Below are 26,058 nucleotides of genomic sequence, written 5' to 3' on the forward strand. Positions count from 1 at the left end.
AGGTGCCATTTATGGTCCTTATACACAGTAGGGTAATATTACGTTGAAGCACAGTACGTATCACTCCGCGAGGCTCCTCGGTAGCCGTAATGCTCTGACAATCCATCATCCGGTGCAGCACCGTAGCTTACCAAAGTCGTACTAAAACATTTTTTGACAGATTGCTGAGCGCTGTGTACCACATAAAATCGCTTCGCGGCCATCAAGCACAACCAGAATTCATACATAAGGCGCGCTGTCAACTTTTGAGAAAATGAAAGGATTTTAGGCTGTGCAGCGCCTCTGGGCTGCATGGCGTTAGCGTTAGCGTGGTTAGCTAGCTAACACGTTGACGGCGTCCAGCCCCACGCACGGGGTGATGCGCAGTAACTCGTTAACGGAGATTTGCCGTGTCCATCTTGTCGCTTCCTGCAGGTGAAGCGATGGGGAGGAGGGGGAGTTGTGTTCAGTGAAGGAGGGGCGAGGCCGAGTAATGTTGCGTAAAGACAAAAGTGGACGAAAGAGAGGCAAACTTGCGGCTCCACAAGTATAGTTATAACGTAACATAGACTATATCGATATAAAGGATATTGTCACATCTTATATCTCGTATAAAAACATATCGATATTTTTTAAAAACTCGATATATCGCCCAGCTCTACTTCTTACTACTATTTTGTACTACCACCATCTTGTTTGTTAACTTGGGGTTGGTGGTGCTGATTCAAGCTTTCAGTCTGACTTGAGGCAGGCGTTTAAAATCTGCATTGGTAACTCAGTAATTCTGATTTCCAGCTTCAAATTGAACCCACCAGGAGAGTCAGCACTTTTTCCAGGGGCACATCTAAAAGGGGGGCACCGGGGGCCAGACACCTCAAAATCTGATAATGTTTTAATTTTGTGGATTCGGGGATTATTGATACCTGATAACTGAAGTTAATGGGCTTTACATTAAATAAATAATTTAACTATGTGTTATTCTCTAAGGAAATGCCATCTACACACAAAATCGCTACACTTTGTTCTTTTTTAATTCTTACTACGTTTTTTGTACCACCACCATTTTGGACTGTTAGGTGGGGTTGGTGGTGCTGATTCAAGTTGTAGTTCTGACTTGAGGGGGTGTTTCGCTTTAAAATCTCGTCTGGCAACTCAGAAATTCTGATTTCCAATTTCAAATTGAACACACCAAGAGAGTCAGCATTTTTTCTAGGGGTGCATCTAAAAGGGGGGCACCGGGGGGCAGACATGCCCCAGCTTTTAAAATTTAATTACCACCCCAGTACCCCCAATGATATTAATCTGGGATACTGTAAATAGGACATTGCAATAAGAGAATGGTTTTATATTAATTATTTCTGCTAATTTAGATAATGAACATAAAATATAAAATCTATTTATAGACTATGCTATATAATAATACTTTTCTAATTAATAAATTATGTGTTATTATTATTTTTTCCATTATGTTTTTATTATTCCTTTATATTTTAAGTATATTTTAATATATATTTTGATGCTAATACGTGACACAAATTAACTTGCAGTGCATGATTTGCAACATTATTTTACAATATGTTGCTTCTTTGGCTTCACAAAATACTTAACAAAGTACAAAAAGTTCCCCAATACAAAACAATTTTTATGTTGGAACCACTGCATCTTATTTAATAGCGAGGTGATGAGCCTAAAAGTCATGCCGAGTGTTTTCTAATGCAGATTTAATGCTGTATCAGTTTCGGATCGGTTGCCCCCATTTCTGAATATAAGACAAATCCTTGAATCAGTCCCTCTTTTTGCTTGGGTATAATATTTAAAGCTATTAAATAATTCTACATGCACAAACTTTAAAAAAAAAGAGAGATAATCAATGTTTCAAGTCTTTATCCAAATATCCTGAAGATCAGTCTCTGCGTGGAAGTAAACCGATTCATTCCATTTTTATTTAGATTTTTTTTAAGTTTTGAGATGTTACAAATAAAGACAAATACAAATAAAGCAGCAAACGGAAGGAAGGCTGAGACAGAGCCATGCTAAATGAGCAGTATGAGCCCTTCACATCACATGACCTGACACTGCACCGGCGTCAGCTGAGGACTGATTCAGCTGACCTTTACCACTTTGATTTATGTGCAATTCATCCATCTGACACTGGTGGGTATTCACCAGGGAGCAGATAGTTTTAGGGTGGTGTTAAACACTGCTTTGAAATATAAAAAAGTGGGGGAATATCGTTAAAACGCTGATCCATCTTTCTTTACTGAAAAGTTCCATTTTCTAACAAATGTTAGTGTTGTAAGGCAGGTGAGGATAACTGCGTACCAAGAAGGTTTAATGGTTACTGCCTCACTGATGTTGATGATCATTGAAAGCTCTTCAATTAAATCCTGAAGCAGCCCCTGGATGAGCAATAAATGGAAACAAATGGTTTCTGGAGGGAAGTAAACCATCCATGTGGATAAGATCTCCATCTCTTGTAGTTGGATGGTTGATGCCTGTGGAAGCAACATAATTGTCCAGAAACTTGGAAAATGGGATAATAATATTTCTTTATACACAAACTGGAAGCATTGACAGGTCAGTGTGTGTCTGTGTATGCACTTTGCTGATGAACATCTGTTGTGAGCTGCATGAGCTGGGAGTTGAACTGAAGACTGTAGAGCTCATAATGTCACACTGAACATGGGTGGCAGTGGGTGTGGGGGAGGCACACAGGGTGGAGGAAAGAAGGCAGAAAGCTATCTTTAGTTTCCCGTTCATTCTGTGATCAACCAGGTTCAGTTTTTAAACTTCTGAACTTAACTGTAACATAAATAAATCCATTAAGTGATTGAAAATTATTAAATTGTGCTCAAGCTTTTTTTTTTGTTCTAATTAAGTAAAAACAAAAGTTAATAGTTTTCTCCAAGGTCCAAGGAGGGAATGAAGGAGTATGTTTGTTTGGAGTATAATCACCTTCACTACTAATAATCCAAACCTTTCCAGCTTGGTTTACCGTGCAGTGGTGCAATAACACCTGGAAATGACAGAGCAGACTTCATTATGTGGACTAACATTTCCACTGATCTCATGGCAATAAATCCAATTTCACTGGACCTGCAGAAGAAGTCCTCTTGTCTTGTGTCTTTAGCCTTAGAACCAATTTAATTATCTATTTCTCTACAGCAGGTCATTGTGCTGCATCACACTTCAGTGGCTGTTGAGTAAATGTGGCATATAGTCTGACAGTAATTTTACTCTGCAATCCAGGCTCGCAGATAGAGGTTGCATCCCATTAACTTCCGTTTCAGTTCAGCTGTGCTGTCGCAGTATCAAAGTTTAATGAAATCTCAGTAAACTTTGTATTTGTATTTTGTGTGTGTCAGATATTTGAATCTTTGGGTCTTGGCTCTAATTGTTTGGCGCCACGTGCATTCACGCTAATCAGTATGATGGCGAGTCTCCCGATAAGCTTGTTTGGCAACAGTTATTATATGTCGACATCACTTTAACCCTCATTTTGGAGGCAGCCAGGCTACTAAGAAAACCAGCTGGTGCTCACACATCACCACTTTTCTCACTTCCCTTCACAAGCTTCCAGAGAAATTCATAATCCACTTTAAACGTTGTAAATAACATATGAAGTCCTGCATGGTCTACATATAGCAGAGTTATATAGAGACCTTATTCTAATCGTTGGCGTCTCCAATCATGTTATCTGAGTCTTTTAACCCTTTTGTGCTCTTATTTTGAAACTAGAGGTGATCACAGTTTTGAGGTTGTAGCTTCTAAACTTTGAAGTGACCTTCATCAGCCTATCTGTGGTTTGTTATAACTGCTAAAAACTATTTTTAATAGGCTAGCTTTTTCTTTAATCTGTCTCCCCTCCTTTTTGTCCATTTAATATGTTTATGCAGGCATGTAGGACTGTAAGACTGTGTTTTACTGTGAGTCTATATCCACAAATCCATATATATTTGTTCAGTCGAGGGAGGTGTGGTTTCTTTTCTCTTTGCTCCTCTCATATTTCTTGCATGCCTTCCTTCTTCTTTTTCTCTGCTTTTATGTTTTGCCATCTATGAAGTGTCTCTCAATTATGCTGACCGTTCTCCTCAATAGAAATGTTTTTCTTTAATATTTGTTTTCTTCTTTTTCCAGGACAGCTGGAAATTGCACCACCCACTGCAGCACAGTTAAGATATGGTAAGAGGTCCTTTTGTTCTTGGCAGATATATTAACTCCTCAATGTGTCTCTATATATTTTATCCTTTTCATTTTACAAGATGAGTAAAATTGCTCACTAATCTTTTAGGACATGCCTCATTTAACAGTCAGTCAGTTTAGGAAAGTTAATGAGGACCAGTTTAATTAATGGCTCATTGTGAATGTGTTGTTTCCGTGAATTGTCCAAAGGAAAGGAAAAACCCCTGTTTATGGACCTAATGGATCCAAATTGAATCTAATAAGGAGTAAAAAAGTCTCTGAGTCTGAGGTCACAATGACTTAAATGTAAAATCAGTGGTTTTTTGAGGTTATTTAAGAGAAAAAAACAACAAATTGGTGGATTGAATTTATGTGTAAACTTAGAATTAATAAATAAAATTAGATAGGAGCAGGTTTGCAATTCAATTCCTTGTTATTCAGCGTAATAGTGTTTTATGAATGTGGCTGCAGAGCGGCCACATGCATAGTACACCAGAGGTGGAGAAGAAGAAAACTCGTAGGCATTCCCGTGCAGAGTGTCAGACTCAGGATATGAGTATCTATGCTTTATTATCTGAGAACTTCACCAAAGAAGTTAAAACAAGAAGGACAGAGACAACGCGACTCGATAAAACTACGTCTTCTTCCTTCTCACCTCAAGTGTCACCTGCTGATCTGATGTCTGAGCTCTAACACACGAGGACGTGCATTAACATGCACCAACAACAGCTGGTTATGAGCTAACATTAAGCCAGCTAATATTAGGCTGTGATAAACAGTTTGATTGCATTCTCATATCATATGAGAGTTTATTCAATGAGTCTCAGAGTCCAACAATGTTCGATGCACTTTAAAGAAAGCTTCATGAATGCCAGCTAACAGCAGCAAAAGCAGCAGCCTTTACTGACAGAAAGGTTCAGGATTCCCTAAACAATTCACCTCAGGATCACTGTCAATGTTTAGAAGTGAGCTTCTCTTCAGTTTGTATCTGACTCCTTTCACAAGTTTTGCAGCCTCCGAAGTAAACAGTCATGGTGACCAGCTGAGGTAAACAGTGGACTGACAGCCTGCACCAGGGGTGCTCAACTCCAGGCCTCAAGGGCCGTATACTGCAGGTTTTAGATATCACTCTGGGTCAACACCACTGAATCAAATGATTAGTTCATTACCAGGCCTCTGGAGAACTTCAAGACATGTTGAGGAGGTAACTTATCCATTTAAATCAGCTGTGTTAGATCAAGGACACATCTATAACCTGCAGGACACCGGCCCTCGAGGCCCGGAGTTGGACACCCCTGGCCTACACTCACAAGAGATGAACAACAGCCAGAGTTGTTTTTCCTACATTGGCCACAATAGCTAGAATTATGCACTTGAATTGGGAGTGGTAAAAAAAACAAACACAAAAAAAAACAAAAATCAAATTTGAATGCAATTTGGAATCTACTGACCTCTAGTGGTGAGATTTTGCACACTGTAACTTTAATATGTAGCTGTTCCATCATATACAATATTACTGATATTTAAATCTACTTTAGTTCTTACTATTGTAATGGCTCACTATAATAAACATTGCCACAGCAAATGTGTGAAGATGTACATCATAATATTATGCTCTGAAAAAAATATCCGGAATGACAATCTGCTTAAACATGGAGAACAATACTTGCTGCACGTAGTCCTAAGTCCATTTGTGCCTTGTTCAATTTCTTTGAAGCGTTTTTTAATTCAGACTTTCCCTAATATATGATAATAGAAAATATAACAGGATTTCTGACTTGTATAGAACGTGTTTTTGGAAAAAGGAAGGGTAGGGGTAAAAAATGGATGAGCTATTTCATCCATTATCTGACATCTACCCTTTATCAGTGCTTCTTTCTACTAATCACACTACTAAGCGCACTTAATATTAGTAGCCTGTGACAACCCATTAAATTATGTATGCAGCTAAAAGTAGATTTTAAAGGTGTTATTTTATTATGCACGTGTGCGGTGGTCAGCACTGTTACTTCACTGGGTGACCGTGGCTCAAGAGTTGGGCGTTCGCCTTGTAATCGGAAGGTTGCTGGTTCGAGCCCCGACAGTCTCAGTCGTTGTGTCCTTGGGCAAGACACTTCACCCGATGCCTACTGGTGGTGGAGGGCCCGGTAGTGCCAGTGTCTGGCAGCCTCAGGGTGTGCCATCACCACCACATGACTGGTGTGGTGTGCACCAGTCATGTGGTGTGCCATGTGGTGTGCCATGACTGGATGTGTAAAGCGCTTTGGGGTCCTTAGGGACTAAGTAAAGCGCTATACAAATACAGGCCGTTGACCATTTTACTTCACAACAAGGAAGTCCTGGTTTCATATCTACCTGGCCTCCAATAACAGCTGGAAAAGATACCGGGGGTTCAGCGGATGGATGTGTGGGTGGATGGTGAATTTGTATAAGGAGACATGTTTTCTGTTTGTACAGTTGTCCGTTATTACGTCCTGGATCATCTTGTATAAACCAGTCAGCACTTCCCAACATGAGGGTTTGTATTAGAAAACATTTGAAGCATGCATTTCTTTTGAAGTCAAAATAATGTAAAACACAGAGAAATTGAAGAAAAATGAAATGAATTAAACCTGAATTGGTATATAAAACTGCAAGATTAAAAGGGACCAGCCAGAAAAGCTTCAGCATAAAGCTGAGTGGGGGTTTTCTCATTGTGCTCACAAAGAAAGGATGTAATCCAACTGCAAAGGCTGTGTGGGCATTTTTCTCTCTGTTGGTGATCTCATGAGCTCAGCTTTCTCTCTTCACTTTAAAGGTTTGGAAGCTTCTCCTCCTCGTCTGTCTTATATTTAACAAAAACAGATCTTTGTCACAACAGCCGCTTTGTGTGGGAAATATTTAGTCTCCTCTGGAGTCGAGCATTTGTCTTTTTGAGCTGACACAGAAGAGACAAACTTCAAGTGGAACGCTGACTCAGCCTGTTGTCACTGTGGTGTCGCACACATTTGTGATGATAATTTCAATCTTCTTGTTGTTGCCTTTTTTTTTTTTCCTACCGGGAGTTACAAGATTATGAAAAAAAAAAAACACTGCATCCATCTCAGGGATGAAAACTTGTGAAAGCTGCGGTGGATGGGAGTCCACCTGAGGAATGAAGTTTCAAAAAAAATGCCTGCGACATCTCAAATATTCACTTTGGCGAGCTCAGAGTTTTTCTTTCTTGTAGGCTAGCTGTGATGTTCCCAGGAAAACATTAGAGGAGCCCAGATAAAACAGTCCAGACCTTTGCCTGTGGGAAGCAAACTTTGAGCTGATACTAGAGGAAAGTTCATATCAAGTCACAAAAAGGAAAACTAAGGACGAGCAGTCGTGATTGCCTCAAATTTCCTAATTGAAATTTCCCCACCAACAGGGAAAAATGTCCCCAGATGGCTGTTATAATCAGAGCTAACATGGCCAGAGGAGTCATTTTTTAATATTGGGTTAAACTCAAAGTGTGCAGAATGGGATCCTGAGACAGCCGAGTCCAGTTAAGATAACAGGCCCTTGCTGTGAAATTCAAATTCAGAGCATCGTGGCGTTCACTGCTTTTAAATCTCTAAAGACAGCTTCACTCTTAAATCATTTTTCTGAGCTAAGAATAAAAATGTGACGCATCAAGGATCTGAAAACGCATTTGAGAAATAAAGAGGCAAATCGTTTACCAAATGTTGAGATTTCCCGAATGACCTCACTAAGTGCTGTTAAATTTCACACTCGAGTTCCAGTTTGTTTCCGTAGGGAATCAGTCAAACCCAACACCGAGAATTCTCTGAGTGCTCTCTTTGTTCCGTTTCAGCATACACGTCTGTGTTTAAGTGTTCAGTGTGTCGGTGTTTATCGTGTTGAGCTCTGGCGCTCACAGCACTCACAGCAGGATTGAAAGTTCTCACAGCGTCCTGAAGGAGAGCTGCAGCGCTACGAGATCCGTAGAGAACACAGTCGCATCGTGGCGATTACGCTTCAAACTTTCCTGCAGATTTGTCACTTAAACTAAACTGAACTTCACTTGAACTTAAGCTCGAATATACTTTGCTGGGGCGGTGGATGACCTTTTAAAATTCACTTTGATAGCACCATCGGTACATCAGACTGTCTATAGTATCCATGCACCCCTGCTGCAAGTGGATTTTCTTGATATTTATGATGCTATTTACTCTTTCCTGTTTTAAAAATCCATTCCACCTTATCAAGAGTCTAGTGTTCACCCGCTGGCTTCGTAGCTGTCTGCATTTTACCAGCGGCAGTGCTAAAGAAATAAGACGGAACGACTTACCCCCGTACCACATTAATGAGCATGCACTAATGCATCACTGCCTGATACTGATTTACAGCTGCTTATGGCTTCAGAGGCGTTTTGTGTCTAATGTTCTCATTTCTCTTCTAAATGTGTGATGCGTTGTTGTCTATCCATGCTGAGTCACATTATAATGTGTCTGACAGTGATTTGTTGTGTTTGCTTGCTTTACAGTTCTGCTGCACAATGCACTCCCATTCGTTGGATTTGGATTCCTGGACAACTGCATCATGATTGTTGCTGTAAGTGTCTGCTTCATGGAGCATGCACTCCCATCTGCTTAGTCAGGGCGGGGAATATAAAGGTAGCCACTAGCATTTTATTCTCTCAGTCTCTGGAGGTAGCTAATGCAACCTGAAAGACTGAAAAAATGCATTTAAAGGTTGTACTACTGCAACCACTCGCTGTCAATTGCTGCATTTTTTAGGCATTAAAAATGTAATCGTAGTCATTCTGCTATCAGTTTATGATTGAATGGAGTCAAGTTGGCAATTATGTGTGACCCTTTTTGTGACGACACGATTATTAACTGTGATAAATTGATGAAAATTGAAATTCCGGTCCAGCCAGAAGCAGAAATAGTGACATAGATGCTAAAGGAAGGTGATTTAACTCCAAAATTACACAGGTGCTTGGCATCCTGGCTTGAGACTCTTATTGCAAAGAGATGCAGACAACAACTTGCACTGAGCTTTCGTCTTTGTACAAATGAGCTTCTGTTCTCTTGTTTTTTCCAGGGCACACAGATTGAGTTATCAATCGGCGTGGTTCTCGGCATTTCAACTATGGCAGGTCAGAGAATCTCGTAATGTATTTGAATCTGTTTTATTTTTGAAAACACGTTTTCATTTCCTGTATTGTCCTTTTAAAGTATTGATTATATGAGTTATGTAGAAGACTTTGAACAGCAAAAGGAGGATCGCCCACAGTGCTGCACTTGGTCAATTCTATAAACGTGTGTTACATATGTATTGTATATGTGTCACATTCAGATTCAAGAATATCTGCTTGTAAAACAGTCAAATCAATTTATTTATTGCATTTTATTCGATTTAGGAAAATATATTTGAGAGTAATTCACATTCATGTTGCAGCATGCTAAATCATAGCTGACTGCCAAGTCTCCAAATAGAAGAAAAGGCACTTTTAGGTGACGTGTTGACAGAGTGCACTGTGTTGCAACTTAAACCTTAATCATGGAACTGTGACACTATTTAAAAATAATTATAAAGCGAGGTCAGATTAAAGAAAGAGAGGAGGAAGAGCGGCTGGCTACGATAAGGAAAACTGCATGAATATGTTAATGCTGCTCACAAGCACATTGAATGGGTATTGTAATATCCCCTTGACGACGCACATCAGAATTTTTGTTATCGCCCGCCCCTGTTCGCCGTGTCTAAAAGAGCCCCTTACTTTACCCTAAGTGAGAATGAACACACATTAGCTTTGGGATGACCGTATCACTCAGTGCTTAAAATTTAGTGTTTTTCTTTTTGTCCAACTCAAACAAAGCGAGCGTCCTTTAGATTGTCATTAATCGAGGCAGAGCAGAATCAGTGCTTCTGATTCTGTTGCTGTTGGTGGTGACGGCAGTTCTTTGTCTTTAGCTCAAGCTTTTAAACATGCAGCAGACTGGGTAAACTGATCTTTTGTCCGAGAGCCTAGGAGGTAGAAGCCAGAGGCTTTTTAAATTCCACTTCACCTGGAGGGACTGGAAAAGGAAGACTTGACCTTTTCCAGTTAAATGGATCTATAAGGGATGCACTGTAGACAAGACTCATTTGAATTTTCACTTCAAACCCTTCTCCATATATTTCTATTCAGCCAAGTTTCAGTTAAAAAAAAGAAAAATCTCCATTTGTTCAGTTCATTCCCAGTGAATTGATTGAATGGATGATTGGAATTTTGATTGAAGCAATTTCAGGCATGGTAGGACTCGTAGAAAGAAGGTTATCAGGCAGAATGTGCAAAATTCAGTTTTAGAGAGGCCACTGTGAAGTTTGACGGGAGTGCTTGTTACCTTTGTGTGGAGAGGTTTTCTAACCTGGATTTGACAGTGAGCTGTACAGACACCATCATTAAACTAGTAGTTTAAAAAAAATCTAAATCTACTGCAGAGCCACTCGGAGAAGAGAAGCACACAGGACTTCTGTTCTTTCCTTAAGCACAGCCTTAACACACTTTCTATCACTCAGACCCCATTTAGTCATTCGCACTAGATTGAGGGCATTCAGGGGTCTGCAAACTAAAATGCTGCAGTTATCTAACCCGGTCCAGAGTGATTTAGCACTCATGTCAAGTCTCTAGTGAAGACGACAAATCACCTTATAGGAGGCAAAAATGTCTCTGCGCGCTTGATGAGCGTGGACGCTGCATGAATCATCTACTCCTGACTTTCTTAATTACTTCAGTTAAACAGCCTTAATGATGTGAAAAGACTTCAGCTCAAAATGAATATGAGGTCAAACAATTACACTCAAAAAAGATTTATTTGGCCAAAATTCTAACTCTAACTAATTTAATTACAGGTAAATTTTCAGTGTAATTCTGTTAAATAAGTATAATGTAATGTATTGCATTAAAGAGGTCATTTTGGTTCGCATGCATTCAATTTGTACCAAGCACATTTTTCCTTAAAGATGAGGTTTTTCAATAAATACATTTCAGTTTGATTTTATTTAAAATTGTTACTCATGTTTAGTGAGAGTGAATTTTCCTCCCAGTGCACAGTTTAGAACATTTGATTGATGAGACTGGTCAAACTGGTGGCGCGCAAACAAACCAAATGGTTGAGCATGCAACAATGGTGATAAATATGAGGTGAAACTAAGGGGTTTTTAAGGCTTTTCTTTGCTTTGGGCTTTTTTGGGGGGCAGAATTAGGGAAAATTTTAAAAAAGAAGGTTTGCTGACAAAGTTAGAGAGGCAATGTTGAGAAATACTAGACAAAGGATGGTGAATACGGCGCTCCCAGGGGGAGGAAAAAGAGGAAGACCTCAGAGAATATTCACAGATGCAGCATGTAGAGGGTTGGTGCAACAGAACAGGATGCTAGGGATGGGGTGAGCTGGAGATCCATTGTGGCAACCCTTAAGGGGAGCAAGCTGGAAGAAATAGAAGTGTAAATTTCTTTCTTGACAGAATCGGTGCTTCCAGGCTTCAGTTTGCATACTTGAAGCCTTTGTACAGCTCCAGCTGCCTCACGCAAACAAATTTTCAGCTTTGAGTGAGAACAGAAGCATGTAAGGCCACGTACTGCTGAGTGTAGGTATACTCCTGTTTGTGTCACTGTAGAGAGTGCTGTTCGTGCACGCCTATAAATTATGACCGCTTGTACAGGAGCAATACAGCTAGTGTAAAATGTTCCCGCTGTCTTCCATTTGTAACTTCACATTGTTTCATGCCACATTTATCCCACAGCAGCCGTCAGTGAATAGTTCACATGCAGACAGGCTCTCTAGTTTTGCTTCAGGTGTAAAAAGCTCCTTTTTTGCCTGCTTCCAGGCACTTGAATCTGTTCACTCCATCAGGTTGACAGTACTGTCAACTATTAGGCAAAAAAGTTTTAGAAAGTTCCCAAGAAATACAGTGTGAAGGAAGCATGTGATAACAGTAACAGAAAGGTTAAGGAATGAAAGTAAACTAAAGAAAAGAGTGTGCTGCTTGGCGTTTGCAATGAATTTACAGGCTTGTCTCTTCAAACACTGCAAGGTTGTGATTGAATGGGATTAAGCTGGTAATTACATGCAGTCTGTTTGTGATGATACAGCGATTAACTCTGATAAATGAGGGAAAATCCCCAAACCTCTCACAGCCTGTTGCTTTCCACATACCAGAAATTTACATTAAGTAGGAGTTCACATGTAATACTTATATTTAGAGTCCAGCCAGAAATCAGAGATTACAAACAGGGAATCAGATTTTTATTTTATTTTTTTGTTACTCTGTCTCTTTAATTGACTTCCCTTTTTCTACTTGATAAAGTTTGTCAGAATATCAGTTACACTGTGATTTCTGTGTTTGTAGCTGCTTGAGAATGACTTGAATTGTGATGCATTTGCCTGCCCCCTCATCAGTCTGTTGATGTGCATCAGATCTAATGCCAAGGCCCCGAAGAGGGAGAGAAAGCAGCAAATTAAAGGCACAGCCAACCTTGTCTTGTAATTACATCTGAGGAGGTTGACCACATAATAAAGTCTCAAGCTCAAGCTCCATCACTGCTGTCTCTTCAGTGGTTGTACAGAGGTGCAGTGTTTAACGTCAGCAAGATATTGTGTTACATCTGTTTTAATCATCTTCAGAGTGTAGATTAATTTGGCTAACGTGGCCATATTGCCTCAAAGCAACCATGCAAAGCTGGGTAGTTTCCAAACATGCCCCTGCACGTGTATCCTCCTTCAGCTGACTGAACATTGTGAGCTGCGTCTACCTCTGCTGCATAGCCAAGAATTCAGCTTTGTGATGCTAATGGCAGCTCTCTCTGTTTAAGTGCCAACATGAGGTGAAACACACTGAAAAATGTTTAAATTTATGCACTGCCAGAGTAACGTTATATTTAGAAATTGACTAAAAATGTTTAAATAACCACACAAAATCTTCATCTGACCTAAATCAGCTGAAGCAACAAGCCCCTTTTCCTTTGTGGTATTTGCTGATTTACAGTCAGATTTAATGGTGCACAGTGCAAAGATTTCTGCTGAAAGTACCTTATTTAGTCCAAATATGCTCTGTGTGTTTTGGCACCGACTCTTGGGCCAAGAGTTGCACACTTTCCTTTACTTTCCTAGCTGTTGCAACAGCTCTCGTCTCTCATTCAGAGGCTCTAGTTAAGTCGCTCGTTGATCTTGTCACAGAAAAAGAAGCTGCTTGCTTTTAAACTTTTATAAACCAGAAGCTTAAAGACGCTTTGCCACAGGATGCATGTGTCTCTGCTCGCTTTGTTAGTAGAGTGTTTGTCTCTGAGTAATGTGTATAATATTTATTGCAACAGTAGCTCAAAGATCAGATGAAAGTGCTCGAGACCAGCCGGAGATGATGACTGTGCCTCAGCAGTGATGACACGGTTGCGTTGTGTGTTTCCTCTGGAGTGTTTCTATAATGCTGCAGCAGCAATGCTCTGCACTCAGGGTCAGGGACAGCTGAGAGAACAGGAGTATTTTCTGTCTTTAGGCACAGCTGTTACAGTACCATACGGCACATTCAAAGCATAAACAGGTGACAGTGAAGTTATTTCAGCGTTCCCTCGTCCTCTTTTACTTGCACCACAGCATGTAAGAAGCAAAACGGCAGCAGTGTGGTCTTCTTCTTCAGTGTGTTGTGTCTCTGCTTCTTTCATGAGCCCATAATGCACTTGGGATATCCATCATGCCCTACGGAAAAATGCCTCTGTAACCCATGCCTCTGCTTCTCCCGTTATCTACAGCTGCTGCGCTGGGCAACCTGGTATCAGATCTGGCAGGACTGGGGTAAGACTTGACACACACACACACACACACACACACGTTTGGTAAATTCAAACAGTTCAGTTGAAATTTAGAATCAGTCAAGGAAAGGAAGAGCCATTAATCTGATTGTACAGCAACACGTTTTCCACACAAATATACACAGATAATAATAATAATATTTATAAACAAAGGTCCTTTTCACATCACTTTGAGAAGGTAAAGGTTTACCATCATGTTGTTCGTGGGGCTAATTCAATGAATTGCTCACTTTTAACCAGTTACTGTCATGAACTGGCTGTGTGGAGGCAGATGAGGACCCAAACGCAAAACTCACGGAGACAGGAACTGAACTCAAAATCACTGCTTTATTGCAGGCCTTAACACGAAACAGAACTAAACTGGGAATACTAACAGAAGACCGAAGGAACACAGAAAGCCACACAGGTTCGGGGAGGAGACATTGACGACGCGACACTGAACTGAGGGAGACGTGCACATAAATACACAGAGGGTTAACGAGACAGGGCAGGAGTGAACACAACATGACGCATACTGACGAGAGACTGTCAAAGTAAAACAGGAAGTACACAGAGGTTCAGACAGGAGGAGAGAGAGAGAGCACAGACATGGGGAAAACATTAAATGAAACACAAGGAGGGGAAACGAGGGCTCACAGATACACAGAGGGGCACACAGGGGGTAATCAAATAAGGAACATCTTTAACAGAACCTAGGAACCACGGCATAAGGAACAAAATACAAAAATACAAGAAAACTAAGAATGCTGGGCCAACATGGCCCAGGACCATGACAGTTACTGGATGTAGGCCCAGGGGTGTGGTTTGATTAAAATGACACTGAACTAGGTCTTTAAAGATTAAGTAGAAATTATTGTGTATTTAAAAGGACAATTTGTCCTGTAGAAAAGGGAGTTCTTTTTTAATGTGCACATAATATAAATAATTATGTAAAATTCTACATGGCATTATACTCCTGTGGCGAGTCGTGGTCTGCGGTGGTGCTGCAGGGGAGCCGGACACACCTCAGCGGCATCCGCAATCACGCCTCGCCGTCTTTAAGTCTGTGCTCTGACTGTTGTCGTTGCTGTTGTTGGAGTGTTGGAGCGTACAGCAACCGGGAGAGTCAATAAAGATGCTGAAAGCATGCAAACATGGACGTATTAAACATGAAATGTAAAATTTGTTTTGGACACCGACTTTAAAATGATTTAAATGTTTGGTTTTTTAAATCCCTGAAAAATCCTTTCATTCATTTTCCTCCAATTTCTTCATTTTTATTCTGTTTCCTTTCCCAGAAACCCAGCAACAAAAACCCCGTCAGATGTTTTTCCCTTTCCTGCATAATCAAAATTAAAAGAATGAAATTAAGTAAAAGTGGATTAAAACACTGACTGTAAGGACTGATGAATTTGTACAGAGTAATGTAATATGATTTCCTCAATAACAGCGTAATGATATAGGAAAGCTTGATGGTCATGTTTCTCCGATCCTTCCATCAGCTCATGCATGACTGTTTAAGCGCCTCCTTGTGGCCACAGAGATCAAAACCAGCTTCCTGAGCTGCTTCATGAGCTCAACCAGTCCCATTACTTAATATAAGGGAACACCAGGGTGAATGCAATGATGCCGTGCATTTATTCTCCTCCTTTTCCGTGTGAATCATACCCATGCATGGATGACAGAAGTGGAATATGCTGTTTCCTTCTGTTTTCCATGTGATATATTAGTCTAGTTCTTGTGGTCCATGTAAACACTCTCAGCAGGCACACACACGCGTCCGTGAGCGAGTGTGTGATTGCCGCTCAATCAAAAGAGGAAAGTGGAGCCCCCGTGGACGCTTTATCAAGGTGAGACAAGGCGTGTGAAGGCCATTTGTCTGCCTCAGAGTCTCGGTGGAGCTGCAACAAGAGATTTTCACAGCAACGTTTGCGATACAGATTTTGTTCTAACAGGAAACGCTTTAGTGTCCACATAACGCTCGTCTTATAAATTAGATCCCAGATGACTAATTACTGCAAGTATTACTGCTGGATTTCAAACTGTTTGGTTAACAGAAGTTGGCAAAATTCGTAAAGAAAAACTTTCAGACATTTAGTTCACCTGGAACAAGATCAGGCTTCCCATTCCCAAGCAGCATAGATGTGATGATGTTCAGCCGCAACTGAACTCACTTTCCACCTGCATAGATGAGCCAAACGAAAGGCTCTAGAGACTGATTAAAATGCCTCTAACGAACTTACTGTGAACTGCAGCTTCCTTTAGCTTTCGTTTGTTGAAGTGCCTTTAAGTTTTATTTAATCAAGAAGTGAACTACTGAGTTCTAAGAAAGCTAAGAAAGTTTTCTTTCTTAGCTGAATTCTGCTGGTTAATGTGCTTGTATGTACAGAAGATCCTGATTTGGTCACCGTGTTGCTATGCAGAAACCCACTGCAGCAATGAATGCTTATCTCAGGGTAAAATATATATTATATGCACACAGAAAATTATATACTGTACCTTTTACCGGTATAAAGTTGTTTGGTTGATATCCACGTACACTTTCAGCGTGATATTTGATGTGCAGGAGTTGGTCTTCATTAAAAGTTAAGGACATACTGTAACACGAGTCATAAACACTCTGGACATTGCATCAAAAGAGCCTCAAACCTGCTGATCCTCTGAGTTTAGTAACTCCCAGTTACTAAATTTTGACTATTACATAATCAAAGTGCACAGACGTAGCTGTCACTGCAGCACGTCCCTTGGCCAGTCATGCAATGATGCTTTTTAGTCTTCATAATTAAGAGGAAATCTGCTCATTTAAGAGATACTGACTCACTTGTAGAGACTCTTCTGTGTGTGACTGTGCTGAACAACATGCACAACCGTTTCCACATATGTGCCAGTGCATACATATTTTATCATGTAGGAGTTCATGTTAGGCCACGTTTGTAATATTTCACTCCGTCTGAGTCTTTTAAGTATTTCGGCAAACCTAGGAAACCATCTGAATCTTGCTGAACTCCATAATTGAGGTCATGAGTCATTCTGACCATTCAGCTGGTTATTACTAATGCTTTTGTCGAGTTTAGCCTCAGCTGTTTTAGGAATTTCTTACAAATGCAATGCATCGGTGGCTTTCTGGGGCAGACAAGGAAATGCACATTGGGGATCTTTAGGGAATAGAGAAGTGGAGACTCATCACCCTCCGTATCATGCCTGCATTTTCTACCTTACTCCTTCTGAATCCTGGAATAATCTGGATTATATTCCATTACCTTTCTTTTTTTTTAAAAAAAAGTGGGTGAATGCCTGTGTGACTGATGCCTTTTGAACTTTACAGATTAACAAAGGTGACATTTCGTCAATGCACAAAATTCTGTGTTTTTCTTCCAAACACAAGCTGAGTAACTCTATCAACATGATGGCTTTTAGTTCCTCCAGATGTAATTTTCCAAATGATAAAATGTATAACTGGGTTTTCTGGGGCTTGCGATGCACCGAGCTCGTGTTTCAGCCTGCTTCTCACACAGTGAACAGCCTGTCTGTCTTGTTTTATGTTTTTTTGGGGGGGATGAGCTCGGGCCTTTCAGTAAATGTCATCATGCCAGCATTGTGATTGCTGCAGTATTTTGTTTTGGCTTTCTTTTTTTTTTAAATGCAGAGCTTATTTATTTTGCCCTCCGCTGTTACAGGAGCACGGGTAATTTGGAGTGAATTTGATCTAAAGCCGTGGATGAATGTGAAAGAAATTAGGATTGGGGCTCGGCGGTGAGACTGAATTTCAAAGAAGCGGAGAGAAAAACCAAATGCCACCCTCACTGTAGCTTACTGAGCTTCAAAGCTGTGGTCTCAATTACTTTAATTTAACCATCATTTTAAATGCGAAATAGAAAAAGAAAACATAAACTTGAGACTTAATGGCTACAGTGTATCCACTTGAGATGCTGTAAGAAAGAATATTGTCTAATGAATCTGCTTATTCTCCTCATAAGGACTTAATAGCTCATCATCTGTTATGATAAGAATCAGTCCTATTTCCACTACTTCTGCTGCCCCATCCTGAAAGGCAGTGGGCTCGAAAGCACACCCCCCTGGACACAAATGCGCAGGCAGACTTGCCTTTTTCTCAGATATGCTGTGTGCAGCTTATCGCCCCCCTAACAGCTCCAGCTGCAGCTTATTTGTATGTGCAGCCGACTGAGGATCCATTAGTGCCAGTGAGTGAAGCCGACCTGGGTCCAAATGTCAACCCATATTTCTTCCCTCACATTCAAAACCGCCTCACCTGCACTATATTTACGTGCCTTGGCACATGTAGGGTCACACGACAGTGTTTATGTCGGTTCCCTTCGTTTGCATATTGGAGTCTCTAATCTCTAATAGAGCCTCTCTAGCTTCAGCCAGATAATTTTCCTTTTTAATGACATTTGGCAGGCTGGCTGTCGCTTCATGTCCATTTTACACCAAAGTGGCTCTAACTGCTCACTGGAGCGTAGCGATGACCTTCTTGCTCTCTTTCCAGGATGGCTAACTGTAGAAATATTCCCACTGTTTCCAAGAGTCTTTTATTTCAGGACTATTAAGCCAAGTGTCTCTTTGGAAACAATGAACACTTTTTCCCAAACACACGAGCAGAAACCTGTCAGGTTGTGGACACATAACTGAAGCAGGAGGCGCCTGAGCACAATCAGGAGTGCCACAGCTGAGGCCCCCTGTAGGTTAATCATTTTCATTTCTGTCAAATGATAGAAATGAAATGAAATGAAAGGAATGAAAGGATGATATGGCATCCTTTCATTTCTAACGCATTACCCAGTCCATATCAGAATAGAGATCCAGCAGAATGTTCGTGTTTCTAGTTGCACAGAATTCTTGATACAATCTTACTCATTTTTCTACATCGTGGTGATTTCCGTGGAGCACTCTTTATCTGCTGCAATCCGTCATCGGTCTGTGATCTGTGTAAATCCACGCAAAGTCCTGGGACTGAGTTAATTTATACACTGTTGGAAGCTTCCTCTTTTACTCCATCTGTTGTTAGAGCTGAGATTTGGCATCCTGCTGGGTTTATGAACATCAGCGACGGAGCATTAATCTGTTGATTTATTTTGTCGTTATTCACACCGACTCTGGTTGTTGTTTGCCTTGGTAGGGAAGTATCATGTTATCATGGGTTTATTGAATTATGATATGTAATGGAGAAAATTATCAACGGGGGGATTATTATATAAACAGAAACAATGCAAGCACAAATAGGCAGCGGTGAATTCAATCTGTTACAGAAATAGCCGGAATCTTTTTACAAAACCGGCTTTGATGCAATATTGGTTTGTGCTGCCACATTTTACAGAGTGAGACTTTTTATTTCACATAATGTTTCTTTGATTTTCTTTTTGTCACAATAACATTTCAACAAAATTACAAGACTTTGGTATTCAGACTTCATTTGATTAGAAGGTTTTGATGGATGATGTTTGTGTGTGTGTTTGTATATACAGCACTGTGCAAATATCTTGAGCCACTCCTCATTTCTTTGTATTTTTGCTTTCAATGAGAAAAATCACAAAACGTTTTTGCCCATATTTCGTGTTTCCATTTATGTCTGTGCTTTTCAAGAATTCACTGCACCTATTTCCCATTTCCATAGCAAAATATTAAATAAAAGAGGGGTTGCTCAGGACGTTTGCACAGTACACTGTATATCAGGGGTGGGCAACTCCAGGCCTCGAGGGCCGGTGTCCCTGCAGGTTTTAGATGTGTCCTTGAACCAACACAGCTGATTTAAATGGCTAAATTAGCTCCTCACCATGTCCTGAAGTTCTCCAGAGGTCTGGTAACGAACTAATCATGTGATTCAGGTGTGTTGACCCAAGGTGAGATCTAAAACCTGCAGGACACCGGTCCTCGAGGCCTGGAATTGCCCACCCCTGCTGTATATAGAGTGTGCTATCAATAGAATAATGCTGTCGCTGCAGTTTGCTGAACTGTGTTAAGTCCCCTCCTGTTTAATTCTTTTTCTCTCCATCGGTCTCTCCCTCTCCTCAGGCTGGCAGGTTATGTAGAAGCGTTGGCGTCTCGGTTGGGGATGCAGATTCCTGACCTGAGCCCAAAACAGGCTGATATGTGGCAGACAAGAGTCAGCTCTCACACGGTGGGTATAGAAACGGTTACAGAATTTGCTCTGGTTCGCTCCTGTTCGCTCCCCCAATCTGAGCGGCTCCTGATGTGCGAGTGAAACTACTGCAAAAAAAAGTGTTTCTGTTGCGTTTCTGTTTACTGTGCAAAATGCACATCAAACCAGGACAGGCTTTTGCACGCTGACAACTCAAATGTGAGTAACACAAGTCTGTGTGACGGGGCCCAGCTTTCAAATGTCATAAAAGGAAATGGGACCTGGTGATCTTTAATATGCTATAAGTGCTGAAGCATGAAATATAATAAGCTACAGTGATTAGTCTGGCACCTGGCTGCTTGCTAAAGGCTGCTGTGGCTTGTGAAGAAATAGTTTTTAATAGATACAAGCCTAAAATAACATATCGGCCTTTGGAGATTTTAAGTGTTTGCTTCCAACCGTTAGGGTTACAGTAAAGAGGGAAGGTGTGACATGAAAAGCACCGAGCTCAATAAAAAGTGACAATAAAGACCAATTTACAGTTACATAAACAACTCTTAATGCTCCAAGTCACAGTTATAAAAAGACAGTTGGATTTCCATTTGTGCCTCTATTGAACCTAGTGAATTTTAACTCGCGCTGCAGGCCGGAGAAACATGTCCACCTCTGTGTAAATGACTTCTCCACAGGGTTCGTGGATTCAGCTGCTCCAGTTAAGGAGACCAGATTGGAGATGTGGGTTGTGGATATGTCAGTTCGTATAAATTAAGGCCTCTGGGTCTGTTTTTCAGACAGAAATCATCTTTTTTCAGTAAATAAAGGAGTATAGGGATGCACAGAGGCTAAGAAAGCTCAGGGTGTTCATCAGACAGCAATAAGGCGGGCTTTCTGCAAATAAAAGAAAAAGAAATTTGAGGGTCTCAAGGATTTGCCAACCTGCGAAGATCACACCTAGAGAACAATATGTAATCCTGAAATAAATGAAGAATAATCCCACGGTAACAATGTGCAGAAATCCCTCCATCTTTGCTAAAATCTTTGTTGTCTTCTTCCCACCCGCAGGGTAAAGCCATCGGCGTGGGCATCGGCTGCATCCTCGGTATGTTTCCCCTCCTCTTCTTCAAGGACGAGGATGAGAAGAAAGAAGGCCAGGCGGAGGTGAAGGAGCAAACGCAGTCATCACCTGCTCCAACAGAGAGCAGCAAAAACTGAGGCGAGGCTAGAGACAAATACTATTCAGAATCCGTTTGAATGCTTGACTTAATCTGACGCCGACTGCTCTCGCCTTGTGCGCTGGAGCGTATGGAAATATCAGTGAACTCCATACGGTCCAATCGCACGGCTCAGTCGAACTATCGGAGGTATTCTGAAGAGGATTTTAGATAATATTCGATCACAAACTCTGAACTTAAGCACAGGAGGCTCGTCATCTCTCGAAGAAACGACTGCTGCTACCTGATCCCGTAACCTCACTTCGTCTCGACTGACCGACACGGTCATTTGTCTAAGACACCTCCTCTAACCTCTGACTATAGATGGCTAGATCGCATATAGGTTAACTGACAGCTTCATGCAACCCCTGAAATATTATAGGAGAAAACCCAGTTAGAGCTCAGTCGTGTTATAAAGTTCTTGTTTTCTGTCAGAAATCTTGAAAACCTTACAGGGAAGACGGAACGAAGTCAGTTTAAACACCCTTTCCGTGTTTCCTTGTCAGTTTTTGGTGGTTATAAACCAAGAACACAGTGTCTTCAGTTCCTAAAGCATGTAAGCTTCTGGATTTGTGCACGTCCTGCCTCATCCACAGACCTTGACAACTAGTCCGCTACAGGTAGTTAAATCTGTAACACCTGAAAGCTTCTTCTTCTCCTCAGTGATGCACTGCATATGCGCACCTAAGCTCTGCCAAAGGGTTCACACAAATCACTGAAGAAGTTAAATGTATTTAAAAGTCCTACAAAATATTTTAAAGAAGAGGCAGAGGGAGGAAGAGACGACGAAGTACAAACCGTGGAACAGCTGGATCCTCTTTCCTCATTTGCACTGATCCTCCGGTTCATATGTCCGTATTTGCACCTACTGGACGAAATACAATATATCCCCCTCAGAGGTGAGATGATATTCAACCTCTTCTGAAAACAGCCACACGTCGAGGTGGAGGTTTGGGGGGAGATGAATGTTATTTTGCATAACGTGACTGCTGTAGTGTTTTCATTTTGTGAGATTAACTGTTACGGTGTGTGCAGACGGGCTGTATTTCTTCCTGTCCCTCACTTCTATTGTGTGTTACTGCCCTCCGCTGGCCGATAGACGGAGATCTAGTTGTTTTCTTTCAACTTGGTGGACCTGCTACGACCCCACCCCCCCTTCCCCCTACACAGGCTATAATTCACCACAGCTCCCACAAACCTTAGCTGCTAGTCTCCCCCGGTTATAATTTCCAACTTTCCTCACATCGCTCATCACCCTGTAATTATTTTTCTGAATGATTCTCCTTCAGGAGCTGCACTGAAGAAGTGTCTAGAAATATACAAGAGGCAGCTCTGCGTCACAGCAAATGTATTTATTTTGTTATAATAGACTGGTATTCATGTACATTTGTATTGTGTTTCTTCTCTAAGGGCCGTGAAAATATTTTAGCAGCTTTCTATGCCATGAAGGACCCAGCGGCTGACCGCTTTATGTTACAGTCTGAACTCACTACGCTTGTTCTAAAAAGACTAAGGAGACCCTGTATACCCTGTATATGACTGTTTTCAATATTTACTGCGTGGGTAAGAGTGATCCTGAAGAATGATAATAATGAAGAAAATGAACGCGTACATATATGTAGCTAGGATTTTTGAGTTTTTTATCTTGATTGCTTGATATCCACCTTGCATGCACTGTTAATAAAAAGAAACCTTAATTTAAAAAAACAGTATGTTGTAAGGTTGTGCATCACAGCAGGATGTGACTCACTGGTGGAGGATAAAGTACTCCGGCTGGAATAAGATGCACAAGTTATTTAAAATAAATAAAAACTATTTTGTGGCCATAAAGAATCATGTGCTTCAATTTAAGATAGCTAGCGATAAACTTCAGTTGCTTAAAATTGGATTTGCTGTTATTACTGCAAAAAGGATTTTATGAAGGATGGGAAAGGTTTGCAGTAATAACAGCAATTTGCCTCTTTGAACCGCGCCGTTAAATGGCCTGTCCCAGGCTTTAAGGCTCTCTTCAGTGTGCCAGCCGCAGTAAAAACATATAATCTCTGTTAAAGTATGGTAATATGACGGTTACTGCCTTTTCCTGGATACCATTTAAAATACACGACTGAAGTTATTGTGCTGTTGAGAGCCAACAAGATCTCCAGTTCACAGAAACTTTGAGCTGCGATCTCTTTTTGTTGTTGTTGTTTTTTGAAAATAAGGTGGGGAAAAAAGAAATGTTTGAATCCAGCATGCTGCAGTCAAATGCATGCATTGAGGATCTTTTTTGTTTGACGTTCTGGTGTTCCTCGAATGCTGTGAGTTGGTAAGTTGTTTAAATTCATGGCATTGGTACAAGCAGGAGCTGAGATCAGCTTCATCTTTCTAGGAAACTTCATTTTAGCCGAGAATAATCAGTTTGCCCAGTTGCTCCTGTGTCATGATGGAGTCCAAGGTCCTAAAAAATTCATGTTTTGCTCTCTGTGAAGATAAAGATTTCTGTTGTTTGTAAGCAAACACTGAATATGTGCTCTGTGCAACTGTATAAAGAATAGAACCATTAAAATAATCCTTAAATATAATGCAGACGGACAAAACTGGTGTAGATTATAGGAGTGTGTTGCTGTGTTGTTTCAGAATTGATCTGCTTTGATTAAAGTTGCGACCTGGCTGCAAACATCTTCCCTAGTGTGGACTTTGCCAGAATGTTCTGCATGAGGACGCTGTTTTTAAATGTATCTGTGAGGTTCACAAGCCTGCAGCTCTTCAGCCATCAGGCTATCTGCAAATGATGATTAATTTTGCCTCTTTACACCAACGCAGTGGATGTTAAATCAAAGTATCAAGATGGAATTGAAGTGCAGACTTCCAGGTTTAATTCTCAGGGTTTAGCAAAAGTATTTCCTTCACCGTTTAGGAATTACAAGCATTTTGAAAGTTATTTCAAAACTGTGCCTTTGGATCATTAACATTCTGTCAGCTTGGGAAAGTGAAGCTGTGCTTTTCTTTATCTGATCCAGGAACTTCCAGCCTCTTCTCCTTTTTTAATATCTCTTCCTACTCCTGTGCAAGTGTTTGGATCAAATAGTAGCAAAGATTTAGGACTAGCACAGGATGCATGAACAAATAAAAGACGAGGACTGAGCCTGAACAATAAGTGGAGGCTTTTTCTTGTTTTATATTGTTCATTAAGGACAGTTAAATTTTGTTTTGTTTTGATGATGAAATGTATGATAATCTTCTTTAATTCTGTAATTTGATCAAACTTCATAGATTAGTCATTTTTTCCTTTCATCCTGTGCATTTTTGTAGCTTGTGTGGAAAACTTATCCAACTTGTTTACACATTTTTAGGTGACAGGTTGAGGATTTTTAAGAAATATGCAAACACTACAGCTGACTAAAAAAAGGTGCATACTTTCACCTTTTCTAATCCCTCCAGATGATTGGTTATATTTGCAAAAACTAGCTATGCAAGCATCCATACTTTTCTGATCAGCTGTTGTTTTAATAACAGCTGAGGTATTTGAGTCTCTCTAAAATGAAAACAGTCAGGCAGTGTAGTGATTGTTCACTTCATTTTATACAGGTTTGTTTTCCTCTCATCTTGCCTCCCAATTGTCATTACGTGACTGAATTCAGGCAGAATCACTGCACACGCACACGTCTGTGTCACATGGGAAAAGACGTGACACGAGGGACGAAGACGGAGCCCCTTTGAGAATATCATCCGAGGTTAAATTGCTGAGGGGAGAGGTGTCGCATGGAGAAGGAGAGCAAACTGCAAGAACGAACACAGCAAATGTTTTCTGACATCAGAAATTAGACTTCGTTTGTTCCTAAAAGAGGTTTTACATTCACATCTTCAGAGCACAAAAACAAAAAGCGTCTTCATTATAGTTTATAATAAACCTGCAACAGAGTTTCATTCGAGCTTTATTTGTTACTCAGACATTCCTCCACACAAAACACTAAAATGGAGCACTGGTGTAATTAGAAAATCTCACATTCTCACAGTCAGTACAATTAGACAGCAAACATCATCAAAGCAAATACAAAAATATCTTCAGTATCGGTATTAAATCATTTAAATAGCTGCTCGTCAACATATTCATACTGTAAATCTGCCCCTCTGCTCGTCATCCTGCTCTAAAATCACATCGCCGACACAGAAACCCGTGGAGCCGCAAATCTGTTGCCGGGTTAATGAGGCCTGTGGGTACCAAGTGTAATACACTCACACTTTTTAGACCTAAATGCTCAGAACTTTTGACCAAAAGCCATCATCCCTAAGATTTAACATCATGACAAGTACTCATGTACGTTCAAAGATTACCATATTCAAAAAAATTTAATAGCATTTTTAACTTCCTTTAAAATCTTTAAAATACCCTGGTATGTCTATTTTTTAAGTGTTAAATTCATGCTTTCTCCTCATCCCAAGTTTTGTGAAGCAGCTGTAACATCACCTGATATGTCAAAAAGTCAAGCCTCAAAGCAGAGCCTTAATAAATTTAAGGGTTTAGTCCGTATGTAAAAACTGAGCCAAACAGGCAAACATTTTCTGTCGTTATCAAGTTTAGATTAAATTCCAAAGCGGATAATAAAAAACCATTAAGATTGTTCTTCCAACGTGATTAAACGTGATGCACTAGGCAACTAGTATAATGCATTGTAAGACATTTTCAAATGTGATGCGCATTTTCTTTACAAAACAACATCTCGCACTGCAACTCGTGTTATAACAAATGTATTGAAATGCTATCACATAGCTTGCAGATAGCACCATTAAAGAACAATCCCACTGTGCCACCTTTAAAACTACTAATGCTC

At 40.5% G+C, this 26,058-nt stretch overlaps 1 protein-coding gene across 2 annotated transcripts in view; it reads left to right on the forward strand.

The window, feature by feature from the left end:
- The window catches only part of LOC146507800 (transmembrane protein 65-like), a 44,009-nt gene extending 18,541 nt beyond the window's left edge, over nucleotides 1-25,468 (forward strand). For both annotated transcript variants that reach the window (XM_085178775.1, XM_085178773.1), the window contains exons 3-8: nucleotides 4,117-4,161; nucleotides 8,654-8,721; nucleotides 9,217-9,271; nucleotides 13,901-13,943; nucleotides 19,970-20,075; nucleotides 21,099-25,468. In XM_085178775.1, coding sequence (XP_085034901.1) covers nucleotides 4,117-4,161; nucleotides 8,654-8,721; nucleotides 9,217-9,271; nucleotides 13,901-13,943; nucleotides 19,970-20,075; nucleotides 21,099-21,248 — 467 coding nt within the window. In that variant the 3' untranslated portion in view covers nucleotides 21,249-25,468. The remainder of the gene's footprint in view (nucleotides 1-4,116; nucleotides 4,162-8,653; nucleotides 8,722-9,216; nucleotides 9,272-13,900; nucleotides 13,944-19,969; nucleotides 20,076-21,098) is intronic.
- Nucleotides 25,469-26,058: the final 590 nt, after the last annotated feature.

This window comes from Neolamprologus multifasciatus, chromosome 11 (assembly GCF_963576455.1).
Source record: "Neolamprologus multifasciatus chromosome 11, fNeoMul1.2, whole genome shotgun sequence".
In the NCBI taxonomy this organism is placed as follows: domain Eukaryota; kingdom Metazoa; phylum Chordata; class Actinopteri; order Cichliformes; family Cichlidae; genus Neolamprologus; species Neolamprologus multifasciatus.